Genomic DNA, 20,025 nt, shown 5'->3' on the forward strand with positions numbered 1-20,025 from the left:
AAACATGATGATGCTGGAAGAACTCGGCAGGCCAGGCAGCATCTGTGGAGAAAAGCAGGCGGTCAACGTTTCGGGTCAGGACCCTTCTTCAGGACTGAAGATAGGAAAAGGGGGAAACCCAATATATAGGAGGGAAAATGTCCTCCCTAATCAAAAATGCAATTGCCCCTCTTACCCCCACCTCAACTCACCTGTTGCATCTATACCCAGAACTTTGAGCTGCCAGTCCTACCCCTTCCTCAACTATGTTTCTGTTATGACTACCATGTCCCAGTCCCATGGGTCATGTTCTAGTTGTTTTCAATTTGTTAGGCAGCAGGCACTTGAATTGTTTACCACGTTAACTCAGAGATGGAACCAAATAACAATCAGGAAGTCAACACCAACAGGCAAATATCAATTTAACCTTGTTTTCCAACACTGAAGCAATTGTAAATTCATTGAAGCATTTAATGTGCCAGAAGGGGCCTTAAAACTTGTTATTTTAATTCATTCTTGAGATCTGGATGTGGCAAGGCCAGTATTTATTGCCCTATATAGTTGCCCTGAAGAAGCTGGTGTGTATCCCCCTTCAAACAGAATTCCATGGAGGGACATCCATGGTGCTATTGTAAGGGAATTTTTGGATATTGATGCAGCAGTAATTTGTTTCCAAGTCAGGATGGTGTGTGATTGGAGGGCTGCTGTGTGTGGTGTTGTTCCTGTCTGCCTGCTCCAACCTTCTACCCCATTGCTAACCTGCCTTAAACCCATGTGCTGGGCATTGTCACTGACGAGCATGGGGAACCTCAGTTAGTTCCTGTCCACCAACATTCACAGCTGAATGTGCAAAAGTTACAGAATTTTGACATTCACTTTGGAATCATAATTCTGTCTATACTTAGTGACTTTCATTGTTTAACCATTTAGTCCTACATTAAACTTCAACAGTAAATGAAAATCAAACTGCAAATGCTAGAAATCTGAAAGCAAAACAGAAAATGTTGGAAACACTCAGCAGGTCAGGCAGCATCTGTGGAGTGTGAAACAGTTAACTTTTGTCAGAACTTAGAGACAAAACAGGATTGCTTTCAGTTGGTATTGGTTTATTATTGTCACGTACTGAGGTACAGTGAAAAACTTGTCTTACAAACTGATCTTACAGGTCAATTCATTACACAGTGTAGTTACTTCAAGTTAGTAGAGTGTATTGATGTAGTACAGGCAAATAAAATAACAGTACAGAGTAAAGTGTCACAGCTACAGAGAAAGTGCAGTGCAATAAGGTGCAAGGTCACAACAAGGTAGATCATGAGGTCATAGGTCATAGTCCATCTCATTGTATAAAGGACCTTCAATAGTCTTATCACAGTGGGGTAGAAGCTGTCCTTAAGTCTGGTGGTACGTGCCCTCAGGCACCTGTATCTTCAACCTGATGGAAGAGTAGAGAAGAGAGGATGTCCCGGGTGGGTGAGGTCTTTGATTATGCTAGCTGCTTCACCAAGACAACGAGAGGTAAAGACAGAGTCCAAAGGAGGGGAGACTGGTGTCCGTGATGCGCTGGGCTGTGTCCACAATTCTCTGCAGCTTCTTGCGGTCTTGGGCAGAGCAGTTGCCATACCAAGCCGTGATACATCCTGATAGGATGCTTTCTGTGGTGCATTGGTAAGAGTTGGTGACAGTCAAAGGGGACAAACCAAATTTCTTTAGCGTCCTGAGGAAGTAGAGGTGCTGGTGAGCTTTCTTGGCCATGGCATCCACGTGGTTTGTCCAGGACAGGTTGTTGATGTTCACTCCCAGGAACTTGAAGCTGTCAACCCTCTCGACCTCAGCACCATTGATGTAGACAGGGGTATGTACACCACCTCCTTTCCTGAAGGAAATGACCAGCTCTTTAGTTTTGTTGATATTGAGGGAAAGATTGTTGTCGTGACACCATTCCACTAAGCTCCCTATCTCCTTCCTGTCCAGATGCTCCAGAGCTGAGTGAAGGGCCAGGGAGATGGCATCCGCTGTAGACCTGTTTCGGCGATAGGCGAATTGCAATGGGTCCCGGTTGTCTGGTAGGCTGGAGTTGATGCGTTCCATGACCAACCTCTCAAAGCACTTCATGATGGTGGATGTCAGAGCCACTGGTCAGTAGTCATTGAGGCATGTTACCTTGCTTTTCTTTGGTACTGGGATGATAGTGGTCTTAAAACAGGAGGGAACCTGAGATTGAAGCAGGGAGAGGTTGAATATGTCTGCAAATACTTCTGCCAGCTGATCAGCACAAGATCTGAGCACGCGGCCTGGGACACCATCTGGACCAGGTGCTTTCCTCGTGTTCACTCTTCGGAAGACTGATCTTGTGTCCTCCACTGTGATTACAGGTTCAGCTATGTTGGTGGCTGTCAGAGTGGATGGTGACAATCCACTTCCTTTGTTCAAAACGTGCATAGAATGCATTAAGTTCATCAGGAAGGGATGTGCTGTTAGCTATGCAGCCTGACTTCATCTTGTAGCCTGTTATGGCATGTAAGCCCTGCCATAACTGGCAGCTGGTCAGGGACTATTTTGAGTTGGTATTTCTTCTTGGCATCCCTTATAGCTTTACAAAGGTCATACCTCGCTTTCTTGTACAGATCATGATTACCAGATTTGTGTGCAGCGGTCCTCTCCTTCAGTAGGGAGTGGATCCATGGCTTCCTGTTTGGGAACACCTGTATTGTCCTCTTTGGTACACAGTCCTCCACACACTTGCCGATAAAGTCTGTGATGGTGGTGACACACTCATCAAGACTGGCAGCTGAGTCTTTGAACATGGTCCAGTCCACTGTCTCAAAGCAGAGAAGGTGGGGAGAAGTGGGTAGAACAAAGGAATATCTCTCATAGGGAAAGACCAAACAGATAATTGTGGCAGTAAGAAGCACATGACACTGTTATAATGGCAGGGCTGTGAGACATGCTCAGCACACCAGCCTAGGCCAATGGGGACAGGATGACTGACAAATGGCCACTTCTGATACAGACAAAGAGAAAGTGAGTTACCTAAAAAGTCAGAACTCAATATTGAATCCAGAAGGTTGCGATGTACCCAGACAGGAGATGAGATGTTGTCTCTCAAGTTTGCTTTGGGCCTTGTTGTAACATTGCAGGAGGATGGAGACACGGAGTGGGATAGGGAAATTAAACTGGCAGGAATTAAATGGAAGCTCAGTCACTCCTGCAGGCTGAAAGCAGGTGTTCCACAAAGTGGTCATCTCATCTATATTTGGTTTCAACCAGTGTAGAGCAGAACACATTGTAAACACCCAATGCAAACTCAGATGTGTGTGGATCACTGCTTTACCTGGGAAGACTGTTTAGGTCCCTGGATGGTAGGAAAGGAAGAGGTGAAAGGACAAGTCTCTCATGTAGTTGCTTGGATTGAAGGGTATGAGCTATAAGGAAAGGTTGTACAAACTTGGATTGTTTTCTCTGGAGCACTGGAGGCTGAGGGGTGACCTGATAGAATCTGAGAGGTATTTGATAGGGTGGATATTTCCCAGAGTAGAAATATCAAATACTAGATGGCTCAGTTTTAAGGTGAGGAGGGGAAAGTTTTAAGGAGATTTACAAGGAAAGTTGTTTTTACAGTGGTGGGTGCCTGGAACTCTGTCAGGGGGAGTGGTGGAAGCAGGTACAGTAGCAATGTTTAAGAGGCATTTAGACAGGCACATGAACAGTGAATAGAACATGTGCAGGCAGATGGAATTTGCTTACATGGTATCATGGTCAGCACAGACAGTCATGGAGTTATACGGCATGGAAAACAAACCCTTCACCCAACTCATCCATGATGACCAAGTTGCCTCATTGAACTAGTACCATTTACCTACCTTAGGCCCATATCGGTCTAAACTTTCCATGTACCTGTCCAAACATCTTTTAAATGTCTCATTTGTATCCACCTCTACCACTTCCTCCGGCAGTATGTTCCATATACCCACCACCAAATGTCCCTTTGTCTGCAGCCTCCCCAATCAACTTTTGAAAGCTCCTGTCTAATACTATCAAAATTGGCCTTCCCACAATTTAGGAATTTAATTTGTGTACCAGTCCTATCCTTTTCCATAACTATTTTAAAACAGAATCATGGACCAAAGGGCCTGTTCCTGTGCTGTACTGTTCAGTGTTCCATGTGAGGTGCAGTGGGACAGGGAATAGTTGGTTCAGACGGAACAGTAGACCAGGAAGTTAAGTGGTGATCCCTTAAATGCAAGCAGAGGAGAGGGAGAGTTGTATCTGGTGGTTGAATCTTGTTGGAGCTGATGCTAATTGTGTAACATGATCTGCTGAATGCAGAGGTGGTGGGGTGAAAGACCAGGACCAGGAGAATCCCCAAAAGGAGAGGGGAGTGAGAGCAGAAATACAGGAAATAGTTGAGATGGGGTCAAGGGCTGTGTTAACAATGGTGGAGGAGAAGCCATGGGTCAGGAAGAAAAACATTTCAGAGGCATCTGAAATGTTTCATCATCAGAGTAAATGTGCTGGAGTTGGAGGATCTGAGAGAATGGAAAAACCTTTACAGGAGACAGGGTGGCAACAGATATAGTCAAGATATTGTCAAGGGACCGATAGTTTGTAATGGATGTTTGTATTTAGCCATCTCCTGAGATGGGGAGATAGAGCAAGAGATACAGAAAGGGAAGAGTCTGAGGAGAACCATGTGAAAGTGAGGGCAGGGTGGAAATTAGTAGAAAAAGTAATAACATTTCCAATGACCAGGGAAAAATGTTTATCTATCCTATCTACACTTTTCAAATTTTATTAACTGTAAGGTCACCCTCCAGCCTCCCAAGTTCCAGTGAGAATAAACCCAGCCATCCAACCTCTCCTTGTAACTACAGCCCTCTCACCCAGACAACATCCTGGTGAATCTCTTGTGCACACTATTGCTACCACATCCTTCCTATAGTGTGGTAACCAGAAATGTACATAGTGCTCCAAATGCTGTCTAACCAATGTACAACTTGTACAACTGCAATATGACATCCCAACTCTTACACCCAATGCCTTGGCCTATGAAGGCAAGTACACCAAATTCCACCTTTACTCTATCGACCTGTTTCTCCATTTTCAGGAAGCAATGAACTTGCACCCCAAGGTTCCTCTATATATTAATGCTATATATATATATCTGCCATTTACTCTACAGATCCTATCAAAATTTGACCTCCCAAAGTGCATTTTCTCACACTTTTAGAACATAGAGCATTGTCTGGATTAAATTACATCTGCCGATGCTTCACCCAGCTTTCCATCAGATCTCTGACCTTCTGCAGCATTAGGCAAACTTCACTATCCACACTTCCACCAATTTGTCATCCACAAACTTCTAATCAGAACAGGCATTCTCATCCAAGCCATTGAGATATAGATGACAAACAATAAAGGTCCCAGCATCAATCCCTGTGGTACACCACTTGTTACAGACTGAGTGAGAAAAACACCCCTCCACTATTACCCTCTGCCTCCTATCACAAAGCCAATTTTGGACCCAGTTTGCCAACATGCCTTGGATCCTTTGTACCTTAACCTTTTGAACCAGCCTACTATGGGGACCTTGTTAAAAGCCAAAAATAAGTTTTGACATTTGGGAGACTCTTAGATAGGCACATGGATGTAAGAAAAATGAAAGGTTATGGACTACGTAAGAAGGAAGAGTTAGTTTGATCATGGAGTAGGTCAGCACAACATCATGGGCAAAGGGCCTGTGCTGTACTGTTCTGTTATAAAATCCATGTAATCATGTCTACTGCTCTGCCTTCATCATTCTCCTTGGTTACTTCTCAAAACACTCATATGTGCAATACATGTCCTCCCCTGCAGAAAACCCTGCTGACTACCTCCAATCAGTCCCTGTCTTTCCAAGTGAATATAAATCCTATCACTCAGAATCTTCTCCAACAACTTACCTACCACTGATGTCAGGCCTGTAGTTTGCAGCCTTGCCTCTTCTACAATTTTTTTTTATATAGCTATACCTTTGATCTGCAGAAGTTTAGAGGAGCTGAAGATAGTCAGTGCAGTGCAACACCCATCAGGGTCTGTTGCAACCTTCCAGACTCAGTACTGAATTCTCCAATTATAGGTTGGAGAATCTCCCTTTTGCTGTCTGTATCTGAACTGGCAGTCATCCATATGTGATGTTTTTCTTCATTAGTACAGCCTGGTCTGTTGGATTGTCCCAGAGCCCTGCTATTGGCTACAGACATGGATGTGGTGTGCTAAATGGTCTGTCTCCACACTGTATAACCCTGTGACTCTAATTTATTGGAGTTCTCTTGAGTAATAGCATGCCCTATGCATAGGGGAATGGGTGGATGAATGATCCAGAAGGCACTTGACAAGGTGCCACCTGAAAGGTTATTGCAGAAAGTAAAAGCTCACGGTGCAGGATGTAATGTGTTGATGTGGATAGAGGACTAGCTGGTTAACAGAAAAGAGCAACAAACAATCTGCTGGAGGAACTCAGGATTATGGTGCAGTGTTTTGATGTGAGCATTGACAATTCTTATCCCTCCCCCACAGATGCTGCTCGACCTGCTGAGTTCCTCCAGCAGATTGTTTGTTGCTCCAGATTTCAGCACCTGTAGCCTCTAACAGGAACTGCAGAGTGGGCATAAATGGACCTTCTCGTTGGCAAGGTACAAGGAGTGGGGACCATGCGTTGAAGCTGGGCCCTAAGTTTTTTTTAATCATTAAAATAAATAGCTTTGAAGACATGAAGGTTATAGTTGCTGATGACAAAGAAATGTAAGGAAGTTGAAGGCGGCATGGGGCCAATGGATATGGTCGGTTATGTGAGTAGCAAAGATAAAACAAAAGTAGCAAATGTTCTGTTCTTTTCTGATACGCTCTGGTTATTGCCCCTCTTGACATCTATGGTATTTTCCTTTCTTTGCTTTCCAAAGACAAGATTTATTTATTAGTCACATGTACATCAAAACAGTGAAATGCGTCTTTTTGCATTACTGAGAATGTGCTGGGGGCAGCCTGCAAGTGTCACCACACTTCTGGCACCAGCATAGCATGCCCACAGCTCCTAACCCGTATGTCTTTGGAATGTGGGAGGAAACCGGAGCACCTGGATGAAACCCATGCAAATACAAGGAGAATGTACAAACTCCTTACAGACAGCAGCAGAATTGAACCTGAGTTGCTGGTCTCTAATAGAGTTATGCTAACTGCTACAGTACTGTGAAGCAACTGTAAAAGCTTTTATAAGTATGTAACAAGAACAAGATTAGTGAGGACAAATGCAGATCTCACAGTCAAACAGCAGAATTAATGGTAGGGAATGGAGAAATGACAGCATCAAACAAATACTTTGGTACTGCCTTCATGGAGGAGGGCGCAAATAACTTCCTACAAATGCTGGGCAACCAGGAGCCAAATGAAAAGCAGGAATTAAAGGAAATTCAGTTTAAAGTCAGAGTCATAGAGCTATACTGAACAGAAATTATTGTGCAAGTCCTGCCCTGGTTTATGTTTGCAACAAAATGCAAACCTCACATTTATCAGAATTAAAAGCCATCTGTCTTCTTCAGCCCGCTGGCCCAGTTGATCAAGATCCTGTTGTATCTTAGATTGCAAAAGGATTAACCATGCCACATACATTCTCCAAATTGTTAATATACATTACAAACAACAGTGAAACCGACAGCAATCCACACAACACATCTCTAATCACAGGCTCCAGTCTGAAAAACAACCCTGAAGAAAAGGTAACGTGCCTCTGACTACTGACCAGTGGCTCTGTCATCCAGCATCATGAAGTGCTTTGAGAGGTTGGTCATGGCAACTCCAGCCTCCCAGACAATCATGACCCACTGCCATTTGCCTATTGCCGAAACAGTTCCACAGCAGATGCCATCTCCCTGGCCCTACACTCAGCTCTGGAGCATCTGGACAGTAAAGACACGTACATTAGACTATTGTTTATTGACTACAGCTCTGCCTTCAATACAAAAATCCCAAGCAAACTTGTCACCAAACTCCGAGACCTGGGACTCAACACCTCCCTCTGTAACTGGATCCTTGACTTTCTAACCAACAGACTGCAATCAGTGAGGATAGACAGCAATAACTCAGGCACGATTATTCTCAATACTGGTGCCCCACAAGACTGTGTCCTCAGCCCTCTACTCTACTCCCTATACACTTACGACTGTGTGGCCAGATTCTGCTCTAACTCCATCTACAAGTTTGCAGATGATACCACTGTTGTAGGCCGTATCTCAAACAGTGATGAGTCGGAGTACAGGAAGGAGATAGAGAGCTTAGTGGAATGGTGTCACGACAACAACCTTTCCCTCAATGTCAATAAAACGAAAGAGCTGGTCATTGACTTCAGGAAAGGGGGCGGTGTACATGCACCTGTCTAATCAATGGTGCTGAGTTCAAGAGGGTTGAGAGCTTCAGGTTCCTGGGAATGAACATCACCAATAGCCTGTCCTGGTCAAATCATGTAGATGCCACGGCCAAGAAAACTCACCAGCGCCTCTACTTCCTCAGGAGGCTAAAGAAATTCAGTTTGTCCCCTTTGACTCTCACCAACTTTTATCGATGCACCATAGAAAGCATCTTATCTGGATGTATCACGGCTTGGTATGGCAACTGCTCTGCTCAGGACTGCAAGAAACTGCAGAGAGTTGTGGACACAGCCCAGAATGAGATGGAATTAATGCAGGCAAGTGGGATTATTATAGATAGGCATGGTGGTCAGCATAGACACAGTGGGCTGAAGGGCCTGTTTCTAGAGAGCCATAGATTCATAGAGCAATTCAGCATGGATACAGGCCCTTCGGCCCAACCAGTCCATGCCGACCACGGTGCCCACCCAGCTAGTCCAATTTCCTGCCTTCGGCCCACATCCCTCAGAGCCCCGCCCCTCCATGTACCTATCCAAGTGCTTCTTAAATGATACTGTTGTACCTGCCTCAACCACTTCCTCTGGCAGCTCGTTCCATATACTCACCACCCTCTGCGTAAAAAAAAAAGTTGCCCCTCAAAAGTGGCCCCCTTCCCTGGCTTCTCACAATGTCCTAGGATACACTTAATCAGGTCCCAGGGATCTATCTTCCTTAGATACCTTGGGGTAGCAAAAAAGTACTGGAAAAATTAATGAGGCTGAAAGCTGATAAACCCCAGGCTTCATAATCTGCATTGCAGAGTACTTCTGGAAAGAGTGAATACCTGGATTGTCATCTACCGAACTTCTGTAGATTATGAAACGGTTCTTGCTGACTGGAGGCTGAAAAATGCAATCCTACCATTTAAAAAAAGGATTGAGAGAGAAAATAGGAAACCACAGACTGGTGAGTCTAATGTCAGTAGTAGGGAAAACGCTGTAGTCTACTACATAGAATGTGGTTACAAGACACTCAGACACAAAGCCACTGGATTAGATAAAGCCAATATGGTCAACAAGTGAAGTGCTGCAGGGATCAGTACCTGGGCTCCAGCTAGTCACAGTATGCATCAATGACTTGAACGAGGGAACCAAATATAATACATTTCCAAGTTTGCCGTCCACATGTAACTAAGTGGGATTGCAAGTTGTGAGGAGGATGCCAAGAAGCTTTGCCAAGATTCAGACAAGCTGAATGAGTAGGCAAGTACTTGGCAGGTGCAGTACAATGTATTGGGGAAATGTCGATATAACCAGGGATCTAACCTTGTACACCAATCAGTGAAAGTAAACGTGCAGCTGCAGCAAGCAGTTAAGGAGACAAATGTTTGTTGGAACAAAAACAGAAATGCTGGAAGAACTTAGCCAGTTGAGCGGCTTCTGTGGAGGAAGAAACCAGTCAACGTTTTTGGTTGGGGCCCTTCCTCGCAGCCTGAGTTCTTCCAACATTTTCTGGTTTTGACTTAAGATAAGATTTATTTATTAGTCACAAGTCCATTGAAACACAGTGAAATGCATCTTTTGTGTAGCGTGTTCTGGGGGCAGTCTGCAAGTGTCGCCATGCTTCTGGCACCAACTTTCAGACAGCAGCCAGAATTGAACCCAGGAATTGCAGGATTTCAGCACTTGCAATTTTATTTGTTTTCCAAATGGTACATTGGCCTTCATTGCAAGAGGTTTTGAGTACAGGAGCAAGGGCGTCAACCTACAATTATACAGGTCTTTGTACTGGAGTATTACATGCAATTTTGGTCTCTTTACTTAAAAGGTGTGCTTGTCAGGCATCGTAGTGCAGCGGTTAGCGTAATGCTTTACAGCACTGACGACCCGGGTTCAATTCCCACTGCTGTCTGTAAGTAGTTTGTATTTTCTCCCTGTGTCTGCGTGGATTTCCTCCAGGTGCTCCGGTTTCCTCCCACATTCCAAAGACGTACGGGTTAGGAAGTTGTGGTCATGCTATGTTGGTGCCGGAAGTGTGGCGACACTTGTGGGCTGCCCCCAGAACACTCTACGCAAAAATTGCATTTTGCTGTGTATTTCAATATACATGTGACTAATAAAGAAATCATATCATATCATAGAAAGGCTGCAACAATGGTTCACTAGCTGATTCTGGATGGCAGCACTGTTGTATGAAGAGAGGTTGGGTTGACTAGGCTGGTATTCACTAGAGTTTTGAAAAACGAAAGGAGATCTAATTGATACATAAAATTCTGCTCTGCTACATAGGATGAATATGGGGAAGATGTATCCACTGGCTGGGCCTAGAACTGGGTGTAACAGTATCAGGATACAGAATAAGGCAGTTAGAACTGAGACTGAGTTAGGTCTATCAGAGGGTGGTGAGCCTTTGGATTCTGTACCACAGAGACATGTGGAAGCCAAGAATATACTGAAGGAGGTAAATTTCTAGACATAAAAGGCATTTTGGGGTGGGCAGAGAGCAGGAATATTGAGATAGAGGATCAGCCACGATCATATTGAAAGGCAGGGCAGGCTCAGAGAGCCAAATGGCCAACTTGGGCTCCTCTTCTCTTTGTTTACCTGAACTGTTGTCTTCTATTCCTTTGAGGACTTATTGAGATCCCACCTCCCTGATCCCAATTTCTCAGGAGCTAAAGCCTTCCAAACCATCTCTCCAGCCACACATTCATCTGCTTTATCCTCACATTTCGGTATTCACTAACACCTGGTGCTGGTAATAACCTTGCGATTATCACCCTTGCTATTACCACCCTTGCTTTTTAACCTCTTTCTTAGGGTTCCTAACTCTGCCTCAGGACATATCCCTCTTCCTACCACTGTCGTTGGAACTGATCTGGAAAGTGAACTCTAGCTGTTCACCCTCCCCCTTTCAATGCCCTGAAGCCTAACCCTAACTTCCTCCCTAGATCCTCACTAAACCTCCTACCCCTTACCCTAACCCATTTAAATGTCTCTGCTATGGGGAATATTTCCTGCTAATTTTATGTGCCTCTATCAGGTCTGCCCTCAGCCTCCTCTGCTCCAAGGAAAGCAAACCAGCCCAATGTCTTTTACTCTCCTGGTCAATCTACCATGCAGCTTTGTCCAAAGTCTGTGTTAACCTGCACAGACCACCTCAAATTCTCCACTCATATCTACTACTTCCAATAAAAGAGGTTAAGTTAGTCATCCTGCCCTCTCTGCACATATTCCTGCTGCCGTGCCTCTACAAGTGTTGACAAGCCAGCCTCAGAATTTCTCCAATAGTTCGCCCACCACTGGTATAAGGCGGATTGACCTGTAGCTTCCAGTCTCATTTTCCCCTTTCTAAACTAGGGTTCAACATCAGCAACCTTCCAATTCACTGGCACCAAAGAGGATTGGAAAACATACAAATTATCAGTCCACACCTGAAGCTTGCCCCTCACTGAGAACCTCCCACCCATGGTTATATTTCAGCCTCTAGCTTATCCAGCACGCATACACCTCTCCTAAATATATTCAAAGGCTCTGCTTCCACCTTTTGAAGAAGAAAGTTTCTAAAACTCATTGTTGGTTTGGATCATTATTATTATCAGGTACAGTGAAAAGCTTTTGTTTGCGTGCCATCCAGACAGATCATTCCAGACAAGTACATCGAGATAGTGAGAAAACAGAGCAGAATGTAGCGTCGCAGTTACAGAGAGAAAGTGAAGTGCAGGTAGACAAATAAACTGCAGTGGCCTCCGAGATAGGCAATCATACTTTTCTAGTTCTAGATTCCCCCAGAAGAGGAAACATCTTCTCCACATCCAACTCGTCAATCATACTGCCTCTCACTTTCCTGAAATACAAGCCATCCTCCCAAGAGCAGTTAGTGAAGGGAGATATTAATATTGGCCTTGCCAACGTTAGCTTCACCCTGGGAAGTGAACAACCAGGGGGAGAGGTCGCAGGTTCTCACCCCCACCACCTCATTCACTGCCTCCAACCTCCCAGCCGCAATCCTACCCAATTAAAATCTTTCCCTCTCCCCCGCAGAGAGGATGCTTGGGGTTTACCTTCACAGAAAAAGCCACCGCGATAAAGCCGAGGCAGAATATGTTCATGTGAATCACGTTGAAGATGGACCACACCAGAAAGTCGTGGCTCTGTGCCCGTTGCACAGAAACATTGGGGGCCGCGGCGATGGTCACCCCGGGAGCCTGAGCCATTATCATCCCGGAAACGGGTCCCACCGCCATCCCGGAGCCCATGGTCATCGCGGGAGCTGGACCCATGGTCATCGCGGGAGCCGGACCCATGGTCATCCCGGGAGCCGGACCCATGGTCATCCCGGGAGCCGGACCCATGGTCATCCCGGGAGCCATGGTCATCGCGGGAGCGGGAGCCATGGTCATCCCGGGAGCCGGACCCATGGTCATCCCGGGAGCCATGGTCATCCCGGGAGCCGGACCCATGGTCATCTCGGCAGGCGGATTGGTTTTCGCATCTTGTGTATATTCTGGAAGCTGCGCGCAAACCGGCTGCCCCGGGACACTCATGACCGAGATCCGCGGTGAAACAGGGCGGTCCCCGAGACCGCGCGGCAGCCCTGTATTTTAAACGGGAACAGAGTGGGCGGAGCAGAGTCCGGGTGTGGGGAGGGGCAGCGCAGGTGCGGAAATGGGGAGGGGCACAGGTGTGTGGGGGAGGGGGAGGGGGAGGGGAGGAGTGGGGGAGAGGGGAGAGACGGGGAGGGGGGGAGGGGGGGAGAGGGGAGAGACGGGGAGGGGGGGAGAGGGGAGAGACGGGGAGGGGGGGAGAGGGGAGAGACGGGGAGGGGGGGAGAGGGGAGAGACGGGGAGGGGGGGGAGAGGGAGGAGGGGAGAGGGGGGAGGGAGGAGGGGAGAGGGGGGAGGGAGGAGGGGAGAGGGGGGAGGGGAGGGGGAGGGGGGAGAGGGGAGGGGGGGGAGGGGGAGAGGAGGGGGAGAGGGAGAGGGGGGAGGGGGAGAGGGAGAGGGGGGAGGGGGAGAGGGAGAGGGGGGAGGGGGAGAGGGGGGAGGGGGAGGGGGAGAGGGGGGAGGGGGAGAGGGGGAGGGGGGAGGGGGAGAGGGGGGAGAGGAGAGGGGGGAGGGGGGAGGGGAGGGGAGGGGGGGAGGAGGGAGGAGGGGGACTGGGAGGAGGGGGAGAGGGGAGTGGGGGAGGGGGGGAGGATGAGTGGGGGAGGGGGGAGAGGGGGAGGGGGGGAGTGGGGGAGGGGGGGAGTGGGGGAGTGGGGGGGAGGGGGGGAGTGGGGGAGGGGGTGAGAGGGGGAGGGGGGAGAGGGGGAGGGCGGGAGTGGGGTGGGGGGGAGCGGGGTAGTGGGGGTTGGGGGGGAGTGGGGTGGGGGAGGGGGAGGGGGGCGAGAGGGGGGGGAGGGGGAGAGGGGGAGGAGTGGGAGGGGGAGAGGGGGGAGGGGGAGGGGGGAGGAGGGGGGAGGGGGAGTGGGGGGGGAGGGGGAGGGGGAGTGGGGGGGGAGGGGGAGGAGGGGGGAGGGGGAGAGGGGGGAGGGGAGTGGGGGAGGGGGAGGATGAGTGGGGGAGGGGGGAGAGGGGGAGGGGGGAGTGGGGTGGGGGAGGGGGAGGGGGGGAGTGGGGGAGGGGGAGTGGGGGAGGGGGTGAGAGGGGGAGGGGGGAGAGGGGGAGGGCGGGAGTGGGGCGGGGGGGAGCGGGGTAGTGGGGGTTGGGGGGGAGTGGGGTGGGGGAGGGGGGGCGAGAGGGGGGGAGGGGGGAGGGGGGGAGAGGGGGGAGGGGGGGGAGAGGGAGAGGGGGAGAGAGGGAGGGGGCGGGGGAGAGGGGGGAGGAGTGGGAGGGGGAGAGGGGGCAGGGGGAGGGGAGAGGGGGGGAGGGGCAGGGGGAGAGGGGGGAGGGTGAGGGGAGGGAGGGAGGGGGAGGAGAGGGGGGAGGGGGAGGGGAGGGAGGGAGGGGGAGGGGAGGGAGAGGGGGGAGGGGAGGGAGAGGGAGGGGGGGAGGGGGAGGGGCAGGGGGAGAGGGGGGGAGGGGGAGGGGAGGGAGGGGGAGAGAGGGGAGGGAGGGGGAGAGGGGGGGAGAGGGAGGGGAGGGAGGGGGAGAGGGGGGGAGGGAGAGGGGAGGGAGGGGGAGGGGGGCAGGGGGGAGGGAGGGGGAGAGGGGGAGGGCGAGAGGGGGAGATGAGGGAGGGGGAGATGGGAGGGGAGATGGGAGGGGAGAGGGGGATGGGGAGGGGGGGATGCGGAGGGGGGAGGCGGAGATGGGGAGGGGGAGATGGGGAGTGGAGGGAGGGGAGGGGGAGATGGGGAGGGGAGGGAGGGGGAGGGGGAGATATGGTGGGGAGGGAGGGGGAGATGGGGAGGGGAGGGCGGGGGAGGGGTAGAGGGGAGGGGAGGGGGAGAGGAGGAAGAGGGAGGGGGAGATGGGGAGGGGGAGATGGGGAGGGGGAGATGGGCAGGGGAGGGAGGGGGAGATGGGCAGGGGAGGGAGAGGGAGATGGGCAGGGGAGGGAGGGGGAGGGGGAGATGGGGGGGGAGGGGGAGGGGGAGATGGGGAGGGGAGGGAGGGGGAGATGGGGAGGGGAGGGAGAGGGAGATGGGGAGGGGAGGGAGGGGGAGATGGGGAGGGGAGGGAGGGGGAGGGGGAGATGGGGAGGGGAGGGAGGGGGAGATGGGGAGGGGAGGGAGGGGGAGGGGGAGATGGGGAGGGGAGGGAGGGGGAGGGGGAGATGGTGTGGGGAGGGAGGGGGAGTGGGAGATGCGAGGGGGAGGGGGAGATGGGGAGGGGAGGGAGGGGGAGATGGGGAGGGGAGGGAGGGGGAGGGGGAGATGGGGTGGGGAGGGAGGGGGAGGGGTAGAGGGGGAGGGGAGGGAAGGAGGGGAGGGGAGGGGGGAGGGAAGGGGGAGGGAGAGGGGGCGGGTGGGGGGAGAGGGGGAAGGAGGAGGGGGAGAGGGGAGGGAAGGGGAGAGGGAGGGGGGAGGGAAGGGGGAGGGGGAGGGAGGGGGAGGGAGGGGGATGGGGGGACGGAGGGGGGAGGGAAGGGGGAGGGGGAGGGGAGGGGGTGGGAGGGGGGAGGAGGGGGAGGGAGGGGGAGGGAGGGGAGGAGGGAGGGGAGGGGAGGGGGAGGGAGCGGAGGGAAGGGAAGGAGGGATGGGGGAGGGAGGGGAGGGAAGGGAATGAGGGATGGGGAGGGGGAAGGGGTGAGGGGAGAGGGGGAGGGGGAGAGGGGAGGGAAGGAGGGATGGGGAGAGGGGGAGGGGAGGGAAGGGGAGGGGTGAGGGGGGAAGGGGATAGCGGAGGTGAGAGGAGAGGGGAGGAGGGAAGGGGAGAGAGGAGGGAGGGGGAAGGGGAGAGAGGAGGGAGGGGGAAGGGGGAGGGGATGGAAGGGGAAGGGGAGGGGGAGGTGGGGAGAAGGGGGGAAGGGGAGGGGGAAGGGGAGGGGGGAAGGGAGGGACGGAGGGGCATGGTTGGGGAGGGGAGGGAAGCAGGGAAGGAAGTGGGGGGGAGGGGAGGTGGAGAGAGGAGGGGAGGGGAGAGGAGGAGGGAGGGGTGAGGGGGAGGGGAGGGAGGGGCTGGGGGAAGGAGGGGAGAGGAGGAAGGAGGGGAGAGAGGGGGAGGGGGGGAGGGGGGAAGGGGGAGAGGGAGGGTGGAAGGTGTGGGAGAAGGAAGTTGTAGGGGGAGCAGGAGGAGTGAGAGGTGGGGGGAGTGAGAGGGGAGTTGGAGAGGGAAGGGGGACAGAGGGGGGGTGTAGGGGGGACCATATTTTCTGCAACATAGAACATAGAAGAGTACAGCACTGGACTGGTCATTCAGCCACAATGTCGTGTCCTCCTCCTGTGTATCATCCATTACCCTCCATTCCCTTCATATTCATGTGTCCATCCAAAAGCCTCTTACACTCCACCAAGCTGCCTGCTTCCTCTACTACCCCTTGTAACCCATTCCAGGCACCCACCACTCTCTGCATAAAAATAACTTACCCTTCACGTCACCTTTAAAGTCCACCCCCCCAACCTTAAAAGTATTTCTACCCTGGGGAACAGTCTCTGATTGTCTACCTTACCCATGCCTCTCATAATTTTAGAAACCTCTATCAGGTCTTCCATCTGCCACTGACGCTTTATAGAGAAGTGTGAAGTGGTTCATTTTGGTAGGTCAAATATGTTGGCGGGATATAGTCTTAATGGTAGGACTCTTGGCAGTGTGGAGGATCAGAGGGATCTTGGGGTCTGAGTCCATAGGACGCTCAAAGTGGCTGCGCAGGTTTACCCTGTGGTTAAGAAGGCATATGGTATATTGTCCTTCATCAATCGGGGAATTGAATTTAGGAGCCGAGAGGTATTGTTGCAGCTATATAGGTCCCTGTTCAGACCCCACTTGGAGTATTGTGCTCAGTTCTGGTCACCTCACTGCAGGAAGGAGGTGGAAGCCATAGAGAGGGTGCAGAGGAGATTTACAAGGATGCTACCTGGGATGCGGAGCATGCCTTATGAAAGCAGGTTGAGGGAACTCGGCCTTTTCTCCTTGGAGAGACGGAGGATGAGGGAGGACCTGATAGAGGTGTATAAGATGATGAGAGGTATTGATAGGGTAGATAGTCAGAGGCTTTTCCCCAGGGCTGAAATGGTGGCCACAAGAGGACCTAGGTTTAAGGTGCTGGGGAGTAGATATAGAGGAGATGTCAGGGGTAATTTTTTTACTCAGAGAGTGGTGAGTGCATGGAATGGGCTGCCGGAAATGGTGGTGGAGGCTGATACGATAGGGTCTTTCAAGAGACTGTTAGATAGGTACATAGAGCTGAGTCAAATAGAGGCCTATGGGTAAGCCTAGTAATTTCTAGGGTAGGGACATGTTCGGCACAGCTTTGTGGGCCGAAGGGCCTGAATTGTGCTGTAATTGTTCTATGTTCTATGTTCTAGAATAAACCAAGTTTGTCCAACCTCTCCTTATAGCTCATACCCTTTAGTCCAGGCAGCATCCTGGTAAACCTCTCCTGCACCCACACCACAGTCTCCACATTCTTCTGTAATGGGGCAACCAGAACTGCACACAATACTCCAAGTGTGGTCTGACTAAAGTTTTATACAGCTGCAGCGGGACTTCATTATTCTTATACACAACACCGCTCCCAATGAAGGCAAGCATGCCATATGCCTTCTTTACCATCTTATCCACGTGTAACCACTTTCAGTGAACTATGGATCCCTCTGTACCTCAATGCTATTAAGGGGCTTACCATTAACTGTATACGTTCTCCTTTCATTTGACTTCCCAAAGTGCAACGTCTGACACTTGTCCAGATAAAACTCCATCTGCCACTACTCTGCCCATATCTGTAACTGATCTATATCCCACTGTATTCTTTGATAGTCCTTTACACTGTCCACAACTCCACCAACCTTTGTGTCATCGGCAAATTTGCAAATCCATCCACCTACATTTTCATCCGAATCATTGATATACATCAAAAAGTTTGTAAGGCATGACCTGCCCTGCACAAAGCCATGCTGACTGTCCCTAAGCAGGCAGTGCCTTTCCAACTGTGCATAAAACCTATCCCTCAGCATCCTCTCCAATAGCTTCCCTACCACTGATGTGAGGCTCACTGGCCTATAATTACTTGGATTATCCCCATTTCCCTTCTTGAACAAAGGCAGAACATTTGCTACAAGATACTTGTCAAAACCCTAGCAATGTCCTCACTTATTTCTTTCAATATTCAGGGATTTATGCCATCAGGCCCTGGGGATTTATCCATCTTAATGCTTTTCAGAAGACCCAGCACCGACTTCTCCTTAATCCCAGCACTTTACATGCCCCACTCTATTTTCACTCTCCTCCAAATCCTTCTCCTCTGTATATATCAACACAAGTACTCCTTTAGTACCTCAGCACAAATTCCCTCCTTTATCCTTAAGTGGACCTACCCTCTCCTTTGTTATCCTCTTTTGCTTAATGCAAGTATAAAATTCCTTGGGATTATCCTTAATCCTGCTCACCAAGGACATTTCATGGCCCCTTTTGGCCTTCCTAATTGCCTGCTTGAGCATTTTCCTGCTATCTTTATATACCACAAGGGCCCAGTATGATTTTAGCTCCCTAAAATCCTTGCTCCTTACCAGAACATGCCAATCCTGAACTCTGATCAGCTGGTCTTTAAACAACTCCCACATGTCAGACGTGGACTTGTCCGACAGCAGCTGCTCCCAATCAATGTCCCTTAGCTCCTGTTTTATTCTGTCATAATTTGCCCTCCCTCAATTTTGTATCTTCCACAAGATCTGATTTTATCCGTACTCCTAACTATCTTAAAACATAATGAGTTATGGTCACTATTCCCAAAATGTTCACCCACTGTCAGGTCTGTCACTTGGCCTGGCTCATTTCCTAAAACCAGGTCCAGTATGTTAGTATTTCCCTTTGATGCCTATTGATATTGATTTTACCATTGTGCCACACTCTGTCAAATACTGCTTCTGTAAAGACTCTGACCTCAACTCTGGAATTCAACTCTTTAGTCCATGCTTGGACCAGGTCTGGCACCATGTGTTCCTGCCAAAACCCAAAATGGGTATCAGTGAGCACACCATTGGTGAGTGGGCTGCCTGAAAGCACCGTCAATGACACCTTCCAAAAACTAGCTGCTGATGAGAGCAGACTGATCAGCCAGTTCTGACACAGATTGGATTTGTCCTGCTTTTCATGAACAGAACATAGCAACTTTCCACATTGTTGGGTAGATGTCGGCTGTGTAACTGTAGTGAACAGCCTGGCTGGAGGTGAAGGTAGTTCTGGAGCTCAGTTCTTCAATATCAGCTGGGATACTATTTGGTTCTGAAACTTTTGCTGTATCCAGGGATCAGTTGCTTCTTAGAACCATAGAACACTACAGCACAGAAAACAGGCCATTTGGCCCTTCCAGTCTGTGCCAAAACTTTATTCCACTAGTCCCATTGACCTGCACCCAGTCCATAACCCTCCAGACCTCTCCCATCCATGTATCTATCCAATTTATTCTTAAAACATGAGAGTGAGCCCACATTTACCACATCAGATGGCAGCTCATTCCACACTCCCACCACTCTTTGAGTGAAGAAGTTCCCCCTAATGTTCCCCCTAAACCTTTCCCCTTTCACCCTAAAGCCATGTCCTCTCGTACTTATCTCTCCTAATCTAGGTGGAAAGTGTCTACTTGCATTTAATGATATCCTTCCTATAGTTAGGTGACCAGAACTGCACACAATACTCTAAATTTGGCCTCACCAATGTCTTATACAACCTCAGCATAACATCCCAACTCCTGAACTCAATACTTTGATTTATGAATGCCAGGATGCCAAAAGCTTTCTTTACAACCATCTACCTGTGACATCACTTTCAGGAAATTATGTATCTGAACTCCCAGATCCCTTTGTTCCTCCGCCCTCCTCAGTGCCCTACCATTTACTGTGTATGTCCTACCTTGATTTGTCCTTCCAAAATGCAACTCCTCACACTTAGAATCATAGAACAGTACAGCACAATACACCCCCCCCCATGTTGTGCCGCCCTTCAAACCACACCTAAGACTATCTAACCCCTTCCTCCTACATATCCCTCTATCTTAAATTCCTCCATATGCTTATCTAACAATCCCTTGAACTTGACCAATGTATCAGCCTCCACCACTACCCCAGA

At 50.0% G+C, this 20,025-nt stretch overlaps 1 protein-coding gene across 1 annotated transcript in view; it reads right to left on the bottom strand.

Moving 5' to 3' along the window:
* The window catches only part of LOC127577865 (tetra-peptide repeat homeobox protein 1-like), a 30,465-nt gene extending 17,555 nt beyond the window's left edge, over nt 1-12,910 (bottom strand). The window contains exon 1 of the mRNA XM_052029493.1: nt 12,421-12,910. Coding sequence (XP_051885453.1) covers nt 12,421-12,903 — 483 coding nt within the window. The 5' untranslated portion in view covers nt 12,904-12,910. The remainder of the gene's footprint in view (nt 1-12,420) is intronic.
* Nucleotides 12,911-20,025: the final 7,115 nt, after the last annotated feature.

The sequence above is a fragment of the Pristis pectinata genome, chromosome 14 (genome assembly GCF_009764475.1).
Source record: "Pristis pectinata isolate sPriPec2 chromosome 14, sPriPec2.1.pri, whole genome shotgun sequence".
Lineage (NCBI taxonomy): Eukaryota > Metazoa > Chordata > Chondrichthyes > Rhinopristiformes > Pristidae > Pristis > Pristis pectinata.